The sequence below is a fragment of the Channa argus genome, chromosome 23 (genome assembly GCF_033026475.1).
Source record: "Channa argus isolate prfri chromosome 23, Channa argus male v1.0, whole genome shotgun sequence".
Taxonomy (NCBI): Eukaryota; Metazoa; Chordata; class Actinopteri; order Anabantiformes; family Channidae; genus Channa; species Channa argus.
In genome coordinates, this window is record NC_090219.1 from 6,798,760 (window position 1) to 6,824,774 (window position 26,015).

The following is a 26,015-nucleotide window of genomic DNA, read 5'->3' on the forward strand; positions in this document are numbered from 1 at the left end:
GCAGAATATGATAGCTAATTCGCCTGCAGTGAGAACAGTAGCATGGTAAATGAAAGCTCAGAGTCGGATGCATTGAAATACACCCAACACACACATTTACACACGGCGGAGGGTTGTGGTTGGCAGAAGCCAGAGCTGAACTTTACATGACTTCACCACTTATCAAAGAAATAAAAATGACGTTAATTGTATTTATTTGAGTGCTATGAAAGGCAGCATGGAAGATCTTACACAAAACTAATTTCAAGGATAGGATGAGTCTTCAAACCAAATGACACTGGATGGTTTTTCAGAGCCTGTGTTGAAAAGCTACATCATCATTATCAGAATAAAAACAAGATACAGACATGACAGAGTTTCAGAAATTGTTGGCTAAATTAATGAATTAAAAGTAATTAAAGACCAAGAGGAAATGGTCATCAACAAACTGCAGTGTTGAAATGATAGCTGGGGTCCACTTTGGCATCTGCTAAAAGCTGCGGGCTGTCATTGAATAAATAATATTTGGCTGGATTGCTTTACTCTTTTTAAAAAGCACCGCTGTGAAATGGGTACACTTCTCCAAGGGAATCATATGCAGATAATACTTGCCACAAAACGGTGATGGGGTTTCAAATTGCAATGGGTTGTCTTTCCACGACTAGTCATGTGCTAGTTTAGTTTGGCAAGATCCACATGACCCAGAATATGACTTTGTCACGTCGTAGGCCCTGTTCCAAGATATCTATTATCATAGGTAATAACATTTGATGTTACATTTGATGTATGGTTTCTGGTGTTTTCTACCATACCAACTAGCATAATCAATAATAAATCAGCTAACTGTAAAAAGTACTTTAAGCATGATGTGCTTGATGCATGTGCATTAGTCAGGTGAGGCACTATAGACTCAAATGTACATGTCCTTAAAGCATGTGTCTGTGTTTGTACGCTCACACTTATGTTTAGTTATGTATGTATTCACACACTATGTAACTATGTAGAGTGTGTAAACTGAAATAAGAGATGAGGTTGTGTGATAAGGATATGGATGATATGCAGTGGCTTCAGCCTGCACTTTTTTGATCTAGATTATAAGTGATATAAAAGTATATGCGCCGTTCTTTTCAATTGTATTTTTAATCTAAATTTCCTTTAAAGGGTATGACCACTGAATTTAACTTGGGTTAACAAATGTTCTCTGAGTCTTGCTTATTAAAAAATATTATTTAGAGCAGCTTTAGGGTAAAAAGCCAAGTGACAAACATTTTGACAGATTGCTTTTTTTGGTCATTGAAAACAATAAATCTGTATTGCAAACCATAGGCGGCTATAAATAAAAGATAATGTAAACAAACTCATCCAAATATTCTGCAAAAGAAATCAATAGTATGCATTCTCAATTAACCTGTTATTTATATAGAATCTTGTTGCTTAAAATAATTCTCTAATTTACCTCTAAAATAAAGATGAACTGAATGTGTCATGTAACAAACACAGCAAACTAAGACATCATAATGGCATCTATGATTCTGTACTTGGAGGAACATTATTAACAAAAGCATTATACATAGCCTGAAGCTGGGTGGTGACACCAGTTGCTATGATACACATCCTTTTTTTCGTCTGTTTATCAAAGCTGGTCTTGCTTTCTCTCTGTCTGTAGATAGATTTCAGTCTCCGTCTTGGTCCTGTTCCAAATATTCCAATGTAGCCTATTCACCCTCCTTGTTTACAGATCTAAAATGACAAGATAAGTGTGGAGGATGGTGAAGAAGGAAGCAGATGCTGGCATTTCAGTTCTGTAAATGGCAGTTTATGAGGAACAACAGAGGGCAAGCGGGGAGGGGGAGCAACCACTTCTGAAGCAGGATTGCAGCCTTTGGCTGTGAACTCATTATCACTCGAATAAAAAGACTCTGCGGAAGACGCACACCACTGTCTCCGAAATCTCCTACTCTCGTTAAAGAGCAGAACCTTTCTTTCCCCCGTGTCAACCCCCCCAAACACACACACACACACACACACACACACACACACACACACACATCTCAACCATACCACCACCATCACCACCTTCTACCCTTTTCATTCAATGTCTGAAGATGACAGGCAGCACCACTTCACACGTGTGCTGCAAACTGGGTCAATAACAAACTGAGACAGAGGAGAGTGAGAGGGGAACAAGCTGCTCGTCGCTGTTCTACTTTTAAGACGTGAATAATAGGATGTAACAAAAGGGCAATCTATCATATGTCATTTGTTTTAATTTTTCCTCCCTCTTCCATGCAGTGTGTGGGTGGACTATTACAGTCAGACTGAAAATATGCTCTTTAATTTCTGCGGACTAAAAGTCCCACCACAGGCCCCTCCACCGTGTGGGTAAAGCAGTGTCACTTTGCATTGTCAGTTTGTGGCAGCAGGGTATTAAACAGAGTTAACATGTGTATTTAGATGTTCTTCTTTGATAGTAACACTGTAAACAGTGTAATGTTAGCCACTGAAGGGGTCAGCGTCCTCTCAAAGGGCATTTTAGCAGCATTAATGGACACCATATGCACAAGAGCCCATATTTAGGATTCCTGAATCCCGGCTCTGTATTATTAGTTCGACAGATTAGTTCTATAATCAAATGAAATTTATTTGATTAGGACAACCAGAGGTATTTGTATCCCACGAGCTACACTTCTGCTGCCACCAACTGTGATTTGGTTACAAAATAAATAAATATTCATATCCACATCTTGAGTAGCATCTAAACACTACATGTTGCCTTTGAGAAAAGTCTACATGTGAACAATTAAGGATTGAAATAGTTGAAAAGGTTAAAGTTGATGTAGTCGTCTAAAAGTGAAGTTAAATTGTCACAAAGATGAGTTAAAAGGACAATCAAAACAATTATTTTCTTTTTTTTAAATTGCTGAAATTAACTGATAAGTGGTTGGATTTGCAAGCTGCAGTGAACAAACTGTTGAATTGCATAGCATTTGAAGTTGGAAGTGGATGAAAAGGAAATAGCTTAAAGGACAGAATAAATTGTTTAGTTTTTCAGTTCCTCTTGTGTCTCACATATAACTATTATACATCCTACTGCAATGGATGATGATCTGAATCAACGCAATGACTTCCTGGTGTCTGTCTTGAAGCTGCACAGCAAAGCCATCTGACACTTCTACCAACCTTAAATAATTCCATTTCAAGATGCTTTTAATTTTATTCCACAACATTTCAAACACTAGCTCCTTCCCCTTATCTGTTCAAAGCCAGAATCTCTTTAGAGTACTGCATTTATTCAGTACCTGCCACAGCGAGTCACTGACTGCACTGAGAGGATTGTTGCCGTTGAATCAGTCACTTATGGTGCACCTGCACTTTCCTATTGATGTGCATTTTCCACAGGAAAATAAATGGATTTTGTGTTGGAAAATTAAAACAAAAAAGGTCACAAAGAATGCATGTGAATGCAAGGCTATATTGACCTAATCCATGCAAAAGGCGCCCACACAGTTTAATCAAGGTTCCAAGCTAAATTGAAGCCTAACAAATATGTAATTTTGAATGTGCGAGTGAATAGGTTGTGTGGGAGTCTTGTTGTGTTTACTGTTGTCTGCCTGGACTCTCAGTGCTCTAATATCTGAAAAAAAAAAAAAAATCACCTCCAGGTACACAGAACATTTTACCTTTCACATTGTACTTCAGTAACCTCAGTGGCTCTGCTTTGACTATTGTTGCTGCTTTTGAATTTACATTATTGAGAGAAAAAAAAGAACAAAAAACATTCTGTTCACGGAAAGAACTTGAACAGAGAGATAAAGTGAAGACTGCAGCTTGTCTCCTTTTTTGAAGAGCTTGCAGCAAGGTTGAACATCAAGAGCAACTTCTATTTCATGCAGCAACCAGCCTCTCGTGACCTTTGCCTTTTGTGTTTGTGCCACATGGATAGTAAGTGTTCATCAGTAAATGCAGGGCCATGATGCTGTCCCCTCCCAGCTGTTAGAACTCTGAAGTTGTCCAATCTTGTTTATAAAATTTTAACAGCAAATGGATTTCAGGTCACTTCACCCATCTGGAGCTGTCCAAAGAAATATCTCTAAATTCTGTCGCCTCAGTGTGATCAGCTGTCACAATAAGGGAAAGATTTTCTCAGTGCTGCTGTTTTCACTTTTTTTTAAATCATGTAATCAATTTGTACTGTGCTCCATAATTTGAGTTTGGTCTAATAGTTACCATACTGTCTGCAAATTGTCATAAGACAACACACACACCATAACAAATGTATTACAGTGATTGTGATTGCAGTGTTAATCCAAAATTCTACCTGGAAGTTGTATAAAAAAAGGGGCTACTACCTAATGGCACCGAATCCCATTGCATAGTCATCAAATTAAAATTTTGAATCCAGTAAAATTCTGAACCCATGTGCATATTTTGTCAAAAGGCTAAAAATTGAGGCCAAAGCTTAATGTCCTGTGTGGTGCAGGGATGAAAACCTCAGCACCCACAATCTGTTCAAAAAGTCAAAGTACTACGTTACTGACGTCCTGTCACGTCATAAACGGCAGCTTCACCAATTAGCGACTTACCTCCAATGGTTCTAGTTTGGGCAGTATATATATTGTACATTATGGTTTGTAAACATCTGTCTGCCTTCCCTATATTAAAATATCTTTCTTCTTCTAGCTTAAACTCCTCCCAATTACATCATCCAGAGGGGTTTTTTATTATCAGGTGTTCAGATGATGTCATTCAGAGGAATTCTAAACAGCGGGTCAACTAAAACTATTGCCTCGTAGTGCGACCAATGATGACATCATCTGAACTGAAAGAAGTCCCCTGGATGATGTCATTTGGAGGTGTTTTCTAGCAGAGAAAATGTGTATGGCATTCATGCAGCTCTATATTCCAAACTATTGCTATAGAAAGCAAGTTGAAAATCCTATTCGAATCATTCATAAATCCAGAAAATGTAAGACAAATAATTAATTATTTCCATTACCGAACATTTTGTGTCACTTCATGATACAAGAACTTTAAAAGAACGTGAGAAAAAAACTTCGTAGAAAGATAAAAGGTCTCTGCAATCAAATAGAAAATGGAGAGATTCTGTGAAACCCAGAAACACTGACTTACTTTAAGACACAAGTATACACTGATAGCAACAGTTGTAAGAAAAAAAGAGTTCAAAGGGTTGAAGCCAGCCCACATATAAAATCAAAAACTTGTACATTTCACTGCCATAATAAGAATTCTGTCTGTTTTCCAGACTGTTAGAATATTAATCTATAACCTGGGGAAATTGCCTTACAGTTCCAACTCTGGACTCTGCTGCCCAACTCTGCCATCTAACAGTTTTCAAGAACGCTGCTCTGAAGTCTGCTCACGTTTGGATCTACAGCAGATTGCCCTGCCTGCTCTAACGCAGCGCCACTATTGGCTCACGGCACGTCGGGCACGGCCTAGGCATAATTGGCTTCCTGAAAACATTAAGGTCTTTTCTACAGCTCCGACAGTCCGCTATAGACCTCTTTGTGACACGAAGAAAGAGAATGGGGAAGGATTTAAAGGGAGAGAGGAAGAGGAGGGAAGGAGGTTGAGATGTAGATGGAGGAAGACTGGTGCTCACATAATGCTCGCTGATAGACATATAGCGTGAGCCAGAAGCTTTTGGGGGGACTTTGGGGATTCATATGCACTAGGCATCTTGGGTTCTATTCACACCCTGAAACAGAAAATCACATCTTTAACCTCAAATGACCCAAAACTAATAGTTTTTTTTTGACACAGAATAGATTTGATCTAGGGTGAATTAGGTTAAAAATCAGCTCCTGTACACACACAGCCTTCGAATAAGATCTTGTTCTCGCTGTGACCTAAAATCTTATTCCATTGCTGCATAGCTTTGGCAACAACCTAATCTTCTCTACGCTCCGACGTATTGGAACTCTATTCAACAAAAGACACAGCACTCCAGAACTGAAGCCTTGTGATTTAAGTGTTGAGTCGTGACTGGTTTTAAAATACATCCACAACCCAAGTCTCTGTGCCCAAGGACTGTTAATGCAGTTTTTGTTTTAAGCTAACAGTGGTTATCATTAGGCTTTTTGAACCTTTCCATTAGAACCTCTAACTTTTAATAAAGCCGATGAATTTGAATTACCTGGAAGAGTTGTCGGGTTGTTTGGCAGAGTAGGAAAGATGCACCTTACTTGCTATTACCCCATCCTGCCAAAATCCAAACATGCTGGCTCAGAGCATTGAGCTATTCCTTCCACCTCATCCATCACCAGTGTGGTTGAAACATGTTTATCCAGATTTTACTCCAAGAATAAACAGAGGATAATAAATATCCCTGGTTTTCTTTTGCTATCAGCCCATTAACTTCATGCCGAGCTCAATATGAGACCCTCCGTGTTCTAATTTTCTGAACATGGATCATCAAAATGCTTATTATCTCAGGTACCCAGGCCATTTCTCACCCTAAACAAAGCACTCTGAAACATTGTCACCCTTTAAAGTAAAATTAATTTCCTATTTCTATGCAATCATGCAGATCTAAAAACCTTTTTATTCCTGTTTCATAATTAACTGCTGGAGCCAGGATTACAAATTTGCTCAGAAATAATTTTGCCATTCAAAATCACAGCAAATATAGACATTATTGATAATATGCTTGAGTGAATTTGCAGCATAAGGCTGGTGGGGGATTTGGAAGACGAGCTTACAATTCTGCTCTCCCTCAAACACATTTTTAGTCAGTGCTGGTTCTCCCTGCTTGACTGAATTTGGCCCATGTTGTGTTAATGAAACTTAAAAGGTGACTGGGGTTCAGAAATGGAGTAACAACTATTATAAACAGCTTGCAAGTGTGTCAAAGTGATGTCCCAGTTTGGCTCAATGTGATATTTTTTTCATTGAATTTTTCCCTTTCAAACATGTTAAACTATTGGATGTCATGAGTGGTAAAGCTGGGTACTGGGCATTTACTTTTAAAGGTGGCCCAAGCTTAGAGGTGCTTGGTATGTGCTTAACAGCTTTAATTTTAAAAAATTAATATTATAATGTTTAACTCTATGTGCTGTGTAGGCCATGTCAAAGACAAATTGCTTTGTTGAAAGCCTGATTCTGATAAAGACTCGTCCCAATCGATTTAGAAGCTTTTTGCAGCAGAACTCCCATTACTCGTAATTACACCACTACGTTGCCTTGATATTTAATGTGTGTTACTGGGTAAAAAGCTTACTGACGAACTGCAAAGGCTACAGGAACATTCGTGATATAATAATTCTATCTATTCTAGTCTATCCACCTTAGTCCTAGCCGAATTATGGCCATTAGCATGCAGCTAATTCTTGCAGACCCTTCCTCTTTGCTTTGACATTTTGGAGGAAAAGTATTGATGTGGGAACGCAGCCTGTCACACCCTAATGTGGATAATTTTTGCCTTAGAAGGACCATAGCCAAGTGAAATCTGTTTCTATCTCCTTTTTGGCTGTCCATCCAGTTCGATAAGGAAGGTTGTCTGTGGCAAAATCTGTTATATTTTCTCATTGCATTTAGTAATTTAGCAGACGCTTTTATCCAGAGTGATATAAAACATGCCAGGAGCAATATACCGTAGGTTTTAGTCTCTTCTGTGAGCCAGAAGAGGAGGGAATTGAACTACTGACCCTAAAGTTGGTGAACAACCAGCTCTACCTCCTGGGCCACAGCCACCCCCAGTCAGTTGTAAATTTTCCCTTTTCACGAGCAGATGGAAGAAATAATTGATTTGCTATCAACACAAGAAACTCCGTCAAACTTAAAAGTTGGAACACTATGAGTCTATGAGTCAGAGCATTAATTAACTATTTGAGGTGGTGCATGTGGGCAAGTGATCCTGGTGTGACCACAGTATTTTCTGACTCAAATCCCCAGACAAAGCATAGAAAGTCATGGTGGTAGAAAATGGCCAACACACATTCAACACAAACCAGAGTGGCATGAGAAAAGCACTTAACCCCCGACAGCTACAGTAGAGCAGGATGTGGAGTTTGCGCAGGTGAATATCTACAATATAAAGCTATGACTCACAAGCACCTGCCTCCCCAGGCTGTTCCCCAAAATAAAAATCTGCTCAGATTGCCTGGTTACAATTGTAATTGAGACACTATGTGTATGCCCAAATATGCTCTTACTTGTCATTGATGAACTGCACTGATTTATTGACTGAGATATTTAATTAGTTTTATTTTATTTTATTTAATTGACATCATTCTAAGAAATACTCAAATTGAGTGGTCAAAGTGCTGCATTGAAGTTTATACTCATTTCCTATTAGGGAAAACCACAGTTGTGTGTGTACACATATTTGTAATTTGTAGCCTCAATCATAAAAATCTAATGCAGCGTTTCACAACGAAATAGTAATGTTCATGTAACTTGCCTAATATTTTAGTTCTATTATGAAAAATTGAGGCGTAAAAAAAATAGAGAGGACAAGAGAGAACGATCCCTCAGATGAAGAAAAACAAAGAGTGAAAACAAGCTCTTTGGTAGGGTATATTCAGAGACGTACTATACACCAGCACAGCAAGCCCCAAAAGGCCTGGCTCTTTGATACTTTTTCGAAGGTTGAGTAAACAGAGATTTATTGAAAGAGCACAATTCAAAGCCCACACATTTACACACACACACACACTAAGAAAAAACACTTGGCAAAGGTCGCGCTCTCGTCCGACGTGGCAAAAAGGACTAAAGTTGTGCGACGCGCACCTGGCGGGAGGATTACTCTGATTCTCTGTCCGTCTCCATTTCCTCCAAACATTTCTTTACCAGCTGGCGTTGATCCAAATGGCTCAGCGATGCCGCTGAGGTGTCCGTGGTTCTGCCCGAGGGAAAATATCTATTATCCCCCCTCCTTGTTTTCCTTGCCTGGCAGAGGCATAAGCGCTCAACAATTCAGGGCTTTCACCTCTACTCTGATAAAGGTTATCTTGGCAATTTAGTGCAGGCGATATCGCATTATGGAGAGAGTTATGAGGCGGAAATCAAATTTTGCTCCCAGTGACTCTGAGGAGAGGGTGGATGAAGGGTGTATGGGTCTGCGCAGTCATGATATGGCAGCAGTTTTGTGTGCTTGTGCATGCAAGGATGTGTAAGTATGTGTGTGTGTGTGTGTGCGTGTGGGCATCTGTTTGCATGTATGCTATTCTATACAGTCTCCCAGGGACATTAAACCCTTTTTCCACTGTGCTGGAAAGTACTTTTTACAAAATTGCTTCATCTCTCTGCAGACTCATACATGATGCTCAGTGAAGAGTTTCAGCCAAGCTGCTTGATAGACATAGTGAGTCCTGCTAGTAAAGTCGCAGGACTGTTTGCAGGTCGCCGTATGCCAACTCCCATGTTGTTTTCCTGTATTCTTTATTTCAAATGCATAAACCAACTTATTATTGTTGAGATCTTTAAACTTTAAGATATCAACAGCAATTGTGCTAAGTCCAAATGCACAGACATGATTTTCTGATTCGATGTGACCTACATTTCATGGCAAACAACTGGTCGTAAATCTGCTTAGAACTTGGAGTATAACATTTTCAAGCTTTTGTCCTTATCAAATTGGTGTGTCCGGGAGCTTCCTGTACATTCATAAGCACACATAAGTCAAGAAATATGCAACATTATACTTGAAAGCTCCTCGATCCGCTCAATTTATTTGCTTATGAATATACAGCACAATCAAAAGTTTGAAAACAGCTTTTTCTTCTGGGACTTTTCTTTGTTTCCATTATGTGTCACTTTTTACTTTTGACATGAAATAATATATAAATGTGTAGTGAATTCAAAAAAGAGGCACAGTTGTCTAAATTTCCTCCTGTGGGGCGCCCACAGTGTATGTCTCAGGAAAGCAGCATTAATTTACTCAACTACTATGTGCCATTTGGATCCTTTATTTGCTGTTTCTGCAATACTGGAGGAGGAAAGAGAAAAAAATAAACTCCACATTGGCAGACTTTCCTGAAACTGCAGTACGAAAGCCCACACTGCACAGATAGCATTCACAAAGGGAAGCCGATAACTCGGAGTGTGGAGTGACACCTCCTTCCCTTGTAAAAGAACAGGAAATTAGAGAAACACATTACTATCAGGGCAAACGAGAGAACCTACAAACACCACACCATCACATCACACCTCCTGCATTTGTCAGATGCATTGTCACATTATTATATTCACAGTTTACCCTACTCCCTGCAGAGCAAAGAAAATATGCTGTTGCAGAGCTAATACTGCCAAAAAGGTTGCCATGACAATGAATTTTTTTTTCCCTTGGTGTCAGTTTATTCAACTCTGCTCCTTCATATAGAATTATTAAAACATTACAGTTCTGATATTTTTGCCTAAGGACATAATTTCCTCTGCTGCTAGATATATTTTGGAACTATTTTCCAGTTTATTAAACACGATTACGGGGAAAGAGAGCCACATTTTTACACTAAGGTAATCGCGGAAAGCTTGGTTTCCCACAGCAAATTGGTTATGTGATGGCATTCCACATAGTGTTGAAGATACCAATACGTTTTTAGCAAAGCTGTGGAACATTTTTATCTCATGGTGAATTCACACAGTCAGAGGGCATCATATTACAGGGAGGTGGGACTAAACTGGTTCCAGTTTCTAACACATTGAGGTCACCAGAATGAATTATTCTTGGTTTTTGTGCCTGTCAAAAGAGATGAGCCATTTTGGTGTCACGTCATTGTACAAACTTCCAAAAAAGTGCAGTAACAGAAAACAAATTGACTAACAAGTAGAGCAGTCAGTCTTAAAGAAGCACTCTATGAATCAAATTATCATATGTTTGTGGGGAGGGGACACCCATTACACTAATGCTACTTGCACATCACTGACTTTGTAGTTGACTTGTACATGTCTCTTTTTATTGGAATTGATCGTAAGCACTTTTTTCCAGAGTATACTTTTTATAGGGATTGGAGATTGACATTAAATTCTAGCTGCTTGTGTCTTATGCCAGTCATTAGCAAATTACCAAATGTTAGCATGCTAATTAGGAATCTCTGAAACACTATATTTGCCTGACAGAAATATTAACCTTTTCAGCGTAAACACATTAAACACGATGTAGCCACAGCGCTTTAAATCGAAGTGCTTCACAGTCACTAGCATAGCAACAGACTATGCTAGCGACATTGACTCCTGTAAATGTGACCTGATAGCCTACATCTTATGTAACAGCCTCTTCAGCACACACACATTGCATACAGTGGTGAAAGTTGCAAACATCTCACTTCCTCAGAAATTGAGTGCACTTCTTTGGTTTTGGTCCACTAGTCCCGTTTCACATTGTGATCTATAAGTATAACTATATGGCAAACAACAAGACTCATTTAACATATCACAACAGTGACACCATCTGGACAGCCGAAAGCCTGAGATCTGATACCAAAGTCTGGGATTGTTTGGCTTGATTCTCTGCACCTCTCACCTCCACCTCTTTTCACTCTGCTAGGAGAGAAAGAGAAAAAAACAATGGCTGAAGTTAAATCCCATCCAGACACTTTTTGCTGTGTTACACCACACAATCAGTGGATGAAGGATTGGATGGAGTGTTTCACTATCAGAGAGAGCATCACCACTGTCTGGGGCTGCTTTTATTCCAGCAGAGGCACTTGTTTCTGCAGTGCTCCTGGTCCTGTTCTGTTTGCTCCCATGTGAGCTATTCATAAAAACTATATCCTCAGACATAGTGAATTCAATATGTCTCCCCCTCTAACTCTTAGTATTAAATCATCAATGCAAATATAGATTTAGGCTTTTTCTCATCCTGTTGTTCCTCACAACCGTCCTGCCAACATATAATAAAGCCTCAAGGTAAGCACAGATGCAGATATATCATAAAAACACATGTATTTTGTCTTTGTGAAAAGCTGATGACCTCATACAAGAAAAAAAACTTTTATTTACTGACTGACACAAAGCTGGCACATACAAGCTTTCAGTCGTACAATGCAGCTGCATCAGTTGGACGCCCCTGAGGTGTCCACACCCTCCCTGCTAATACCACTCTGTGACATTTCTTACAGCGAGAAAGCCTCTTTTAAAAGTGGAACACTTTTTGGTTTTTACCAATTTTTGTTCCCTGAAGGATAATAATGCCAGAAGCCACTGTACATTTGAGGGGTTTCTTTTTGTGGGGGAGGTGGACAACTACTTTTAGGCGACCTCTTGTCCACAGCAGCTTAATGAGCTCAATCCATAAGACGGCGAAGATTACAAGGACTAAGTGCCGAGCAGTGTAGAGGTCAGAGTGACCGGACGGTCGATAGAAGAGCAATGAGGCCTGTACACTAATCAATGAGTGTGTGTTGTCTGTTTTATTTAAAACCACAGGAGTACTCTTCCAAACAGGAAGGAAGGTTTTAAGGGAAAAGTGATAATTGTTAAGAGCACTGGTGTTATTGAACGGGAAAGCAGGATAATGTCTTTCTATTATATTTTAAGGGATTTACTGTTTGTTTTAAAATTAAGTAAGCATCAGTTTAACACCCAACAAATTACATAAGGGGTCATCACATCCAATATGTATTTATTTTACTTATTTTGATCATTTGGAACCTGGTGTTTGGCAGAGATTTGGCTTCACTGCAACAAATGGAGAGAAGAGATAATATTGGGTATTTGTGACAGTGGTAATATAAGAGTTCTGGACCACTCTCTAAGAAATAAGTAAACCATCTTATAAGTGATTTTAATACAGTGCATAGCCCTAAAATTAAATTTTTCAGCAGACTGGGAAAGTTTGAGATGACTTGAAATGAGGTGCGGTGGCAAATTAAATCGTTTTCACATACTGACCCAAAAAATTTGGTATATAAATGGACAAAAATGGGTTTTTAACCCTTTCAGTAGCCTCAAATCAGCAACAGCAGCTATTCTGTGACATCCCTTTTGCTTCTTCTCTTCTTTCTGCTCTGCCTAAGCATGCCTGAGCTTCCACTGAGACAATTCAGCATGCCCCCTGCTCCTCTGCATGTCTTCTCTGTATTTGAATGAAACGGAGAGGCAGCACAAATGTCAACGAGAGTTTGAACAGGCTGCATGCAAAGTTGCGACCCCACTGGGGCCATGCTATTCATATTAGCAGACAGAAAATTATAAAGTAACAAAAATGATGGAAATGTGGGAAGTTTTTAGAAATTGACTATTTTAGTCAGAAGATTACAAAAGTTACTACATTACACAGGCTATGTCCTAAAAGGTGATCATTACCGCAGATTCTACTTCTGACCTATGAAATAGCAACTGTGATCTAAGTCAGACATCATCCTCTAAATTTCTGAACTCAAATACTCAGCTTTAACTCAAGCACAAGCAACCAATCACTAGCTAAAGAAAATGGATCCTGTATGCATGTCATGTCAAAGGAAAACTATAATTTCAGTGTGCCGAATAAAATAGCTTCTTCCTCTATGGGCTCTGCAGTACAACTTCATTTTCAGAGGTTGAAAAGTCAAAGCAGCTTTGGGTTTACTTAAAAATCTGCTGGTTTGAGGCCAGTGTGCAACATTTTCACACAAAGGCATTGTAATGTTGATGTCAGTAGTTGCTAACCTTACTGGCTTGTGAACCTTTTAGTAAAGAATGTCTATTTATGAGCTTTTGTCACAGGTTTCTCTGTGTTTGAGCTTTTTGAGTGCCTTTCTTCTTTTGTTCTGACATGGAATTAGACATGAAAGTACATCACAATTTTACAAGAGGACAAAAAATATGGTTGAAAAAATTAATACAATTTTGTGTAGCAGAAATATATTGCAACCTCCAGGATACACAACTATAGTACAGACTGAATGTTGTGTATGACAGCATGGAGGGACTGTACACAGTCTGATTCAGGGGAATGTGGGGAGTGGGGAATGGGGGGGGTTAAAGAGGGCCCTGTTACCACTGTTCCAGCCCTGATACCACTGCTGATCATGATAGAAATTCACTGTCAGTCAGCTAATGACTATGTTTCCCTAAAGTGGTTCTCCCCCCTCCCTTGCTGCTATGAAACAAGTGGCACACTAGCATGATCGTGGAAAGCTCAGCCACTGATGGGATTTTGCTCCACTTGTCTTGCAAATTCACCTTGCAAGCTACTGACTGCCGTCATTACAGGCAGTTCAAATGAATGTTTAAATGATGTCCGGGACCTAACTCTTAGAAACATTTAGTCCCACAAATACCTCTAACAGTGTGTCCATGGTGGGAACTGTCTTCTCTGTGATACTGGTCCGTCTTCATCTGTCTCTGCAGCCATAATCTAATAAACATTTAGCAACCAAAGGTACATTAGGGCATGGATCTGTAGTAAGTAAACTGTCTGCCTTTATATGATGCTTTTCTACCTTTACAGTTTTCCTCCTTAATTACTCATTGACACACACACCTTTGCTCTATCTCCTGATCCACAGCAAATTAAGTGAGAGATACTTTGTTTAGTTTTTTTTATCTTTTGAAGGTGATGTTTTAACTTGGAGTGTGTGCTGTAATATAAGCTGCAGAAATAAGCAAGTCTGCCTGTTGCTGCCTACTGCACCAAGCAAGCATTACTTCCAAAGTTCTACATTTTAAAAATCTCCCTTCATCATAAACACATATAGTATATTGTGTATAGATATTGCTAGGGATTTTGCTTCAATACAGCAGGATTATCGCCTTGCTATTTTTTTCTTGGTAGATACTCTTTAGCAACTTCAGCCACACATTCACTTCCTAAACAACACAGCAAGTGATATTTAGTCTAAATGACTTTTCCTTTAAAAGCCACTCCTACTTTAAAAGTGAAAACATGAACAAATGTGTTTAGCAAGTTTGAAGTCAATTAACCAAAACCATGAAAGATTATGTATATGCATGTATAACTTATTGATTTATAGACAGCAAAGTGAATGATTCAACATAAACACATATTCAACATATTTCTGAATAAATGTAGTAGCATTGTGCTGAACCTTGCAGCTCTGTCCTTTTACAAAGCTATTTCAAACAGTTTGCAGTGTCTGCTTGACAATCCAGACACAGTTCATCTCCCACAGCAGCAGGGGTTTAAGGTTTCATTTCAATTTTCTCTTTTTTAAATGCACTGGGTATTCAGCCAGGCTCAGCGGGAGTGAGATTCACCGTTCAGGTATTCTAGGAGAAGAGAAGAAAGGCCATTGCTTGTAGCACAGGAAAGAAACTTTTGGAATAGCTATGACTCGGCCACCATTAAATACTCAATTTTCAGCCCTTGCTGGCCTCCCAGTAAACGTACATTTATCATACTTGATTCGGCAGCCTAAGAGACAGCCAGGTGAGTGCACACGACCGTGACAGATGTTAAAGCCAACGCTAGTGGAATGCGAGCTAAATTCAATTTAGTGGACTTTTATTGTCAAGGTGGATCAACAAATGTACTGGGGGACAAGATGAAACAATGTTATTGTTTCTCTCACCACGTTATTATTAGAGAGGGTATCTAGAGAGTGCTACACATGCATCAGTCCTAACTTTTCATGTGAAGAAGTACAGTAATCATAGTACGCAGCATTTATCTAGTGAAATCCTAAAGATGAATTTATGAGATATTTCTATGAGCAGAGGTACACCAGAGTCTTAGTGTGAGACATCCACACAAATCAGGAAATAAATATACAGTTGTGATTGAAGGTCCAATGGTGGACACTAACATGGGAAAATGAGGGGTGTCTGTCCACTTCAGTGCACAGCCAAAAAACAAAGCAAAAACACTAACGCAGGTACTTACATAATCAGGTGTTAGCAGGAGTGTGAAATAAGAGGAAAATTGGTCATCAGCCTATATTTTCAACACTTCACTCACACTTTTGCTGATGAGCTACGCAGTCATGCATGAGTACATCTACCGGGGATACTTCCCAGATTTGTTGCCATTGCATCATAGCACCACAGGAACTCAGTAAATGAAACTTGTTGTTTACGCAGAAATCCACAAGAGTCCAGGAAGGAAATTGCTGAGATGAGAAGGAATATCAGCAAACCAATACAAAAAGGGAACATCAAGTGAGTTAGCAAATTCCACTTCACGCTTGTCTTTTGTTCTGGGGAACCACTGGGACTTCTCATGCTATAATTGTTTTGTTTATAGTATAGTTAAATGTGTTAAATTAAGATAAAATGTCATATTTATACATGACAGAAATTTTAAAGCTTCACTAGTGCCCCCTGCAGGCCACTTTGTCACTTAAGGACATGCATGCACATCACTATTTATTTAAAGTGGTTTAGACAACCTAAACTACAAATATTATCCCTCTGTGCTAGAATTGTTCCTCCTGCACAGAGTTTATATTCTAATAGTAAAATCATATCTGTCAACTAGTCTCTCTGTGTGGATACCGTTTGTTGCCGAGCGGACAATGAGTGGGTTTTGATAGCTTTAACTGAAGGTTGATGAAAATAATATCACAGTTACTATTTGGACCTTTTCCAGAGCACATTAAACCTAATCCCTACAGCAGGTGTAACTATTTTTTTAACCGGATTCTTTTAGGTACCAAAATTCAAAATATATCTCCATCCAAAGCTGCAATCAGTTAACAATAAATAGAACATTTGTACTTGACAATCAACTTTAAGGACCTGCACATCCATACTAGTGATTGCTTGGAGTTTTGCTTGCATGGATATTAACCTTCTAAAATTGCCTTCAAACACCATGTAGTCACAGTCTGAGAGCAGTGCTCCCCTTTGTAGTATGATGTGCTAAATAAGGTGATGACACAAAGCCTGAATAATGACTCTTACATTTCCAAACAAACCTGGTGCATCAGCAATTCTACTGGTCATCCGTACCTGCACGTACTGAGCTGAACAAGCATGATCTTTGAACTGTGAGTTCTCTGGAGATCACACCAGAATAGGACACACTTGCTTGAATTCATTCATCATACAGGCTTTAAGATAAGTGAAGAGGCAACAAAGATAATATTCACAGTCCGCAACTGTAGTATGCATTAAAGCAGCGGTAAAGCAACTCTTCACAAATAGCAGGTATAACTGTGCAGATGTGTTGGCTTTGTTCTGTCTGTCATGGGATGCACTGTTAATAAGAGAGCAGGGAGAGGGATGGTTGAGGGGATTGATTTTGAGTCTAATGCTATTGTTACAGCATAATCCAACAAAGCTGCATATTGGAGCCTTATGCAGAATGAATGGTCCAACTTTGTTAACTTGCAGTAGACCAGCACCACACTGTCCTGCCCAAGCCAACAGGATCCGTGCTGGGCAATGGGGCAATTTGATGTAGTGGCCAAACTGGGGTTAGGTAGCTTAATTCTGAGAGGAATTTCTGTGTTTTTAGCTTTTTGTTTTTCTTCCTGGTATCTTTAGTTTTAACGTTGACTGCAGCCAGATGCAAACACCAGTTTGGGAAAAAATCCATTAAACAGATAGAGGAGCAGTCGTTTGTTTATGTGAGCAGGCTGCTAGTGCCACAGCCCGTATAGAACATTAAAGTAAAAGGTGAAATGTATCCCCTGAAAAGCATCTTTGGCATAACCATGACCTGGAGTATCTCCACAGATTATTGGAGCAGATAATATTGTTTTGCAAATCCCTTATTTGCTTCCTTTTGATAAGCTTTTACTTAATCCCTTACTGCAGACTCCTATGGTTGATATTTGTTTTGTGGGCTTCTCCCCTCAGTCTCCTCTTCAGCAGGTGAGATGCATGTTCACCTAGGTTAAGATGACTTTTTCCCTCTGATGAAGTCCTTTATTGAGTTGTCATTGTGGTTTGGATCATTGTCTTGCGACGGCACGAAGCCCCTCCCAACTAGTTTTCAGACATTACTCTGTTAATTTGCAGACATTCATCCATGCTAACACCATCACGAGTTATTTCATCGTTAAAGATCAGTGAGCCTGTTTCTGAAGCAGCCATGCAGCCCAATCCATAACACTATCTCGTCTGGGCTTCACAGATGAGTTTGGATGGTTTCGATCATGAGCGGATCTTTCCTTCCTCTGCACTTTAGCGGGGGTTCATTTAGTCTCATCAGTCCATAAAACTGTTCAAGAACTTTTGTGGTTCCTCTCCCTATATCTGCAAACTCCAAATAATGGAATATTTACTGCTGATGACAGTCATTTCTGTGTGTATTTCTATTGTGATACTTTGTGATTGTGATAAGGAAGCAGGGATGTGAGAAGATGTCAGCAGACTCATCGGGCAATAACTTTTCTAACACATTTAAAGCAAAAGTGTGTGTAGGGCTTTTAAAGTTAACATTAGGTTGTAGAATCGTCATCTGGCAAATAGTGAAATAGTGAGGCTTCCATAATCACTTGACTGTCAAAATCACATTTCTTTTATATTTCTCACTTTACATTCATGGGTTTAACACAAAACTGTTTCCCCACTGCATATCTCAGTTGTAAGCAACCAAATGTTAGAAGACCGTGAACACAGGGGAAAAACCTTATAAGGTAAATGTATAGGTAACCAGGAAGAACAAGAGATGACAAATTGTTTCAAGAAAAAATGAGTAGTACTAAAAGTTTCCTGACCTGGATCCAAAATAATCTGCCAAGTAATTCTGTGAGTTGATTAAAGTGACCTCTCCTAGTGCCGTGGTCCTCACAACTTCTTATTATTCTGTCTTGAATTGATCTGACACTCTGTAAAAACGGGAGGAGAGAGATTTCTAAGGTCCAGTTATTTTCATTGAAGCTCTTATCCCTTTCACAGGACACAAGCTAATTGGTCTTTTTTTTTTTTTTTTTTTGGTTAATGCTTTGTTTTAATTGTGGGAAACACTTTGTATCACTTGACTGCCAACATTTTACAGGCACCTTTTTCAAGACTTTTTGAAAGATATTTCCACGTGTTTTTTGTAGGTTTTTTTTTTCGTTTGTTTGTTTGTTATGCAGCATGTTTTTCCATGTCCACAGCAGCTTCTATTGATTGTAATCTGCAGTGTAAGGAGACGTCCACAGAGTGGTGCTGCTCCACAATTATTCTCATCTGTTGAGGCGACCTTAACATTCACTTACTAATTACTCAGGTTCATAGATTGTCTTTACTTTATATGTATTGCATTTGACTTTAGATGTGTTGCAGCCTGGCAAGGAGCCTCAAATGAAAACACTGCCAGGTAAATCAAAGTCAAGTCCTTTGAGAAAATACTTCTGAGGACATTGCAGCTTTTACTGACAGCAGTTATCTGACACTGCACTCATCTGACACTGCACTCCTTCTACTAAAACGACTCAATTTGTCTTCCACTTCTCGATCTTAGACACTATTTGACTTTTAATGATCTGACTTAGCATCTGTACCTACTTTTTCCCCTCAAACACTTTTCTTTTAAAACTTGTGGGCAACACACAGAGCAAATTCTACAATACTGAATATGTGTTTATAATGGTGGAAAGTAAGTAAGTAAGTATTTGTTGGTATATCCATTGTGTGACAATTTATACTCCAATATCGTTCCAAAGGTCATATTTGTAAATAATGGATTTTTCTGCTATTCCTCTAAATGTATTGATACACATTGATGGAATACAAACAGATGTGACTGTTACTGTTATTCTTATACAAAAAAAAGAAAGCCACAGTTTTCTCTTGAAATACTTCGAAACTCACAAAAATATGACGGTGCCTTTGAAATTTTTTTTTGTCACATGTCAATGGCCCATAGTAACTTGTTAGAAAAGATCACAAATATTTTGAAAATAGTACTATTTCCAACTGTTTTCTCTCATTACCATCACACCTCTGAATCTTGTAATCTTTCATTTAGTCTATTTAATTTCTAGAACGTCACATTGTTGTATTATTTAAAGGTCTTCTTTTAATACAAAATACAAAACCCGACAGATTTTTATTTATCTATTTTGGTTACTTTTTCAGTTACAAGAACTTTTTGTGAAAGGGCACCTACAACCAAAGTAAAACTATGGCAAACAGTAGAATTGCTTAAGAAGAGTTTATAAAAGTCTAAAGTGAAATGAAATGAAAATGACATTACAATTAATAGATGAAATGTGTAGTTTTTACCAATGTACGATGAAGTTTTTAGATTGAGTTTAAAGATCTAATGAATTATAGGAATTATGTGACATTATGTAAATTGGTCATCCGGGGAACACCTGCTAAAGCCTGGTCTGAATGTGTGGCCTGTATGAAGCCCCAGCAACTTGATTTTAGGGGAGCTGCGCTATGTAAACTGGGTCACCGCTGATAAGAAGCTGAAGACGTGAGGAGGGGCAGCGGGCGGCCCTCACCCAGCCGTGTCTGATCACTTCTCCAGCTGGAGCCAGACTGGGTGTGAATGGCTGTTCTCGAGCAGCCAATGGTTGAGCACCGGATGCGTGATATCCGCTGCAACAACAACTTCTCTGTTCCCCCTTCAGCTTGACGCCATTTACAGCCCAAATCCCGACCTCCTCTCCGGAAAGAGCAAAAAAAAAAAAAAAAAAAAAAAAAAAACTCCAAACAAAAAAAAAAAATAACGCACACATGAGTAGAAGTAGTACAGCCCCCTCAGAGCACTGCGGACAATACGCAGCGAATTAAAACTACTTCAGAGCTGGAGTTTGGTCGTTTGCTCCTCTTTTTTTCCCCCTTCTTGTGTCTGAAAGGGGCCATTTTGCATAATGAGCAGCGGAGTCGGACGAAGTTGACGCTGATTGATTCAAATGCTCGCTCGCCTGCTTTGAACGCCTCGTGCTCTTGCGCAAAACACGGGATTTACGTCTTAGCGCCGCTTTTAATACTCGGAAACTTTCTCCATGGATTCTACCGACGGCTTCCCCGAATGAACACCTCACACAGGGACTAAACTCTCGCTTTAAATTGGATTTATTTCACCTTAACAGGGGGCTAGAGTGTCGAAAACACGGTAAGTGAAGCCTTTTGTAAACCACAACATGCAGTAAAAGTGTTGTTTGTTTTAATAACAGTAGAAATATGCGGGCTAAAATTATATCACAAACGAGCTAAAGTATAGTTTCACGTAGTTTTTCGCCTCTTTTCCTTTAGTTTACTCATAGTTCATAAAGTTATTCGTTATGTTGTGCTTTTAACATAAGGGTTTCCGTACTTAAATTGCTTTAGAATTGAAGGTGCACTTTTCCTGTAAGTTTACAGGTGTTTTAACGCAACTTTAAACTAGCCTGTGCTTTAAACTGACCAGCTCGTAATGTTAGATTTAATTGTTCATGTTGGTGCTGATGTGTGCTTTTTGTTTGGCTATGTGCTTGCTCTGCTTCTTGCCCCAATGCCCAGTGTATGTTTATACTGCAACTTTTTAAAAACTCATCTTCCCCACCGCTACACACTAGAGCACTCTGTCTGCATTCTGTATGAACGTCACACACACCTTTGCATGCAGACTTGTCTTTTGTCATCACAAACTAAGCTGCTAGTGATGAGGTTTAAGAGCTGATTCCATCCCTTTCCTCAACTTCACTCATCTTCTGTGGCCATCATGGCTTGCTAGCGGGCCCTGTCAGGAAATTAGGGGCGGTAAAGCCCCCCCACTCCTCTTTTTAATAGGTTAAAATTAGTATGTCTGCAAGCCCTTCATTTAGTGCCAAAAAAAGCTCATAAATCTTAAAAGAACTCTCATGCATGCTCACAGAGAGCGGTGCTTCCCTCCTAACGCCACCTTTGAGCGCATCATTCACCCTTTACATGGGCCCTTTCATGCTGCAACTTTTTTCCTTCCCAATCTTGTCACTCATCATCTTTTCAAGAGTGTCACAATGTAAAATGTTAGAATGGGGAGGACTAGTGCAGGCCATTTGTTATGCAACAAACAAAAGCCTTTCTTTTATTGTTATTGGGGGGGGGGGGGCTTGTCCTGCTTCCCCTCCCCAAAAAGATGGCCTTTGAAAGCTAATTAGTGCAAGGAAAGAGAATTGAAGCCACGGCTGTCAGATTCTTTCCATGGGTGTGATACACTGAGCAACCACAACATTAGCACCACCTGGTGATTTCAATGTTTTAACGGTGGATGGTGGCACTATGACCAGTCTGTGGTTACTCTGAGAGCTGCACAGCACAGTGTGTTCAGATACCCCTATTGGCGATTGGTGTAAGTTGCTGAAAAAAGGGCTGCATATTTGAATGTTAGATTAATGCAGAGTGTTACATGCTGTGAGAATACATAACCTAGGACTAACGGTATGTTGCGATATATGTAATGTAAAAAAAAAACAATTGCAACAAGGAAGCTTTACATCAGCATGTTCTTGAAACCTTAACCTGACACCATTTAGTTTCCTGCTTTTACACGTGCAACTTTCCATGTCATGTTATCTATTTGACCCATATCAGCCAAAGTAAAATACCCTACTTCTCTCAGACCTCAATAAATGCACAGAACAGGCCTGAACTTTGAACATCTGAGAATAGAAATATTGATCCTTAAAGATATTTAGCGTTGAGCATTGTAAATTGAATACATATTTTTTATCGTGGACACACTGTAACTATAGTAAAGCCACATGGCAATGCCGTAACTTTTACTGCTGATGTTCCTCTGCTCATTATTTTCTCAATTGTTTCATCTGAAGATTATCAGAAAACTCTTTGTACAACCAACAAACCAAAAGATTATGTTTTTAGATCACAAAAGCTTCAAAGAACTAGATTAGATTATTCTAAGAAGCTGGAACCAGTGAATGTTTGCGTTTTTGCTTAGATAAATTCTAAAAAGTTAATTGATTGTCAGAATAGCTGCAAAAATGTGTATTTTTATCTTAGGTTTGTCATTGTTGCGTATTACAGTAGGTGTGGAAGTATCCGGAAGTTTGCACAAAGGGCTGTCAGGAAGACATCTGAATTCAATAAAGATATCAGTTCTTAAATGAAAAAGCCTGAGTCTCGAACTTCGTGCAGGTTTAAGCAAACAGGTTGTCCTCTTGTGGTTTTTATAGACAAAGGCACACCGTTTGTGTACTTCCGCAGACTTAGTGAGGCAAACAAAGTCTCCAAAAACTATTCTCGACCACCGCCCTCTACGACGCACGAACATCCTTCATCCCAACACTGTGGTGTGTTTGTTTGATCTTATTTCCATAGTGGTGCTTGTACAGACTGTGGTGATGATTTGCATGGCACCATTTGCATAGCTTGTAACAGACAGGTATAAACTGTCTGTTTCTCTTACAGGACTTCAGATGTGTCCCATGCTAGCCAGAGTGGCCCTTCAGTCCCGAGATGGATTCCAGAAGTCAAAACGATAGCGATGGGGGAGGAGGACGCTATGGGGGGTCAGCAACATCAGCTGGCTCTGTGGGGACATCGCATGACGAAGGGAGAACACAACCATGGTCTCTGCAAGCACATGATGGTCTATCAGATATTAGGGTGAACAATGGGCAGCTGGCCCACAGTCTACCTGTGCTATCTCTTCATCAGATCAAGATGAGTAGGAATAGTAATGACTACACAGATGGGCCAACAGTCGCTCAAAGGTCTCCAGCTTCTCCGCATAGACAACAGAAGAGTGAGTTGGTCACTTCCCCAGGTTCAAGGACATGTGGGCAGATGGAGACTCAGGAAGAGAGACACAATCTCTGCAACTTGCATTCAACGTTTCAGCATGGAAACGCACAGATTTCCATCTCTTCCAGGGAGGCTGTGCAGTGGTCCTCCAGTTTAGAGGACACCCAGAGCAGCATCAGGACAAGTGTAGGAAGCTCTTCATCGGGCCAGAGACTACTCGGCAGCTCTGCAGGTGCCGCTCAGATAATCAGAACCCAGCCAAAAAGTGCAGAGCATATTTCTGAAGAGCTAAAACCCTTGAGCGATGAGTCCAGAGGTATGGTGACCATGCCAGGCAGCAGAGAGTGTAAAAATCTTAGGAAACACTCCAACAAGTGTGAGAGCTGTGGTCGGTGCCAGTGTCCAGAGTGTCGTCGCCCACGGGTGCTCCCCTCCTGCTGGATATGCGGTCAGCGGTGCATGTGCTCTCTGCAGAGCACAGTGGAGTACGGGACGTGTGTCTGCTGCATCAAAGGGCTTTTCTACCACTGCTCCAACGACGATGAGGACACGTGCGCAGACAAGCCCTTTTCATGCACGCAGTCCCACTGCTGTGTCCGCTGGACCACCGTGTCACTCCTCTCCCTGCTCTTCCCATGTCTTCTGTGCTACCTCCCAGCTAAAGGATGTGTTACTGTCTGCCAGAGCTGCTATGACCGAGCCACACGACCTGGCTGTCGGTGTAAGAACACAAACCCAATCCACTGTGAGGATGTTGGCAAGCCAACGTAGAAAGTGTGTGTGTGTGTGTGTGTGTGTGTGTGTCCGCACTTGTTTGTTTTTTAATGTGCAGAAGGATGGAAAGTCTCCACGTTGACTGAACTGATAAATGTTCTCGCCCTGTATTTGTGTAGTTAAAAGGTTTCAATAAGAAGCTAATAATCCTGTTGACGTTTAGCATTTTTGATCTTTATGAGTGCATCTGGGCAAAAACAGGCGACATAAAGTCGGCATAAATTAACTTTCAAAGCTGGTTGTCAGCAATAAAGGCACAAGAGTTGCACTCACTCAGCTTAGCATTAGGAGTTTGATTTGAAAAGCAAACCAAAATAAGTGCTTCACATGTCATTCAAATACTGCTTTTGTCCTGAAAAATATATCCACCTAAGTGCCAAGATATGGAAAGCCTTATTTTTAACATTTAATACAACTTATATGCTAAGAACAGTCTCGTATTACTAACTGTATGTTAAGTAGTAATTGCAAAGGACACATACATTAGAAAATTAGTGACAGATGTTTTATTTTTGTACATATAATACTTCAACTGTGAAAGGTTTTCTGCCATAACAGAAGCACCTTGATTTTATATATATAGAGAAAGGTGCATCTGTTATGGCACAATTATTTAAAAAAATCTGTCAACTTCATGTTTGTACATTCACTGGAATGTATGTCAATCATTTTATTTACAAAGGAGACATCTTATCCCTTCTACTTGTAAATTGTACATTGACCTTATATGAAAAGTTTATTTTCTAATTCCATCATTGCTTAGTGTAAAGTAAAAATATATATTTATTTGAAGGTTTATTATTTTATGACATATTTATTTTGGAAACATTGTTAAACATGTCACACTTTTGGGGGCTCTTCTGTGATCGCTGCAGATCTGAGGTGACCTGAGGTGTCAAAACTGGATGAATAGTTCACTATGAATTAGACAAATATATTAACGTTTGAAATTAAACAACCTTGAAGTCTTACAGATTGTTTTCCATGTTTTGATTTCCCCCACATTGTCTGTTTTAATGCTCTTTAAAATAGTGTCAAAGGAAATTGTGTCATTCAAGCAACAGAGGATGCATCCAGGGAGTGTTAACCCTTTCCACATTTTGTTGTTACAGCCTTATTCCAAAATGGATCAAATTCATTATTTTCCTCAAAGTTTTACAAACAATACCCCATAATGACAATGTGGAAGAAGTTTGTTTGAAATAGTTGTATCCTTCCTATTGAAATAAATGTAAAAAATGCTACAAGCTTAGCCCACCTATTTTGGGTAGTTTCCCTTTCTTCTTTGCAGTACCTCTCAAGCTCCATCAGGTTGGATGGGGAGTGTCTGTACACATCTATTTTCAAATCTTCAGAGGTGTTCTATCGGGTTAAAGTCTAAGCTCTGGCTGGGCCACATGAGGACATTCACAGAGTCGTCCCGTAGCTGATCATTTGGTATCTTGGCTGTGTCCTTAGAGTAGTTGTCATGCTGGGCTATTGTTTGTAGAATTTATGAAGGAAAATTATTAATTGGGTCCATTTTGGAATAAAGCTGTAACATGACAAAATGTGGAAAAAGTTGAGACTGGGAATACTTTCTGGATGCAAGTGCTTTCGCTTGATTTGTGCCTTACACACACTTTCTTCCTTTCCTGTCCCTGCAACACAGTCACTCTATGAAGTAGACGGAGATCAAACAAGGACACATGTTCACCTCAGGCACTGCTTAAGAAAAACATCTGGCTCTGATGAGGCCATGTCCT

General features: G+C 39.6%; 1 protein-coding gene across 1 annotated transcript; it reads left to right on the plus strand.

The window, feature by feature from the left end:
* Nucleotides 1–20,437: 20,437 nt before the first annotated feature.
* spry2 (sprouty RTK signaling antagonist 2) lies at nt 20,438–25,241 on the plus strand. The gene is made up of 2 exons (XM_067492947.1): nt 20,438–20,884; nt 23,161–25,241. Exon 2 carries the CDS (start codon nt 23,209–23,211, stop codon nt 24,265–24,267), a length of 1,059 nt encoding a protein of 352 aa, XP_067349048.1. The 5' UTR covers nt 20,438–20,884; nt 23,161–23,208; the 3' UTR covers nt 24,268–25,241.
* The last annotated feature ends 774 nt before the right edge of the window (nt 25,242–26,015 follow it).

Bases quoted from the DNA above. Each gene is read 5' to 3' on its own strand.
- spry2 (XM_067492947.1), top strand. From the start codon at position 23,209: ATGGATTCCAGAAGTCAAAACGATAGCGATGGGGGAGGAGGACGCTAT.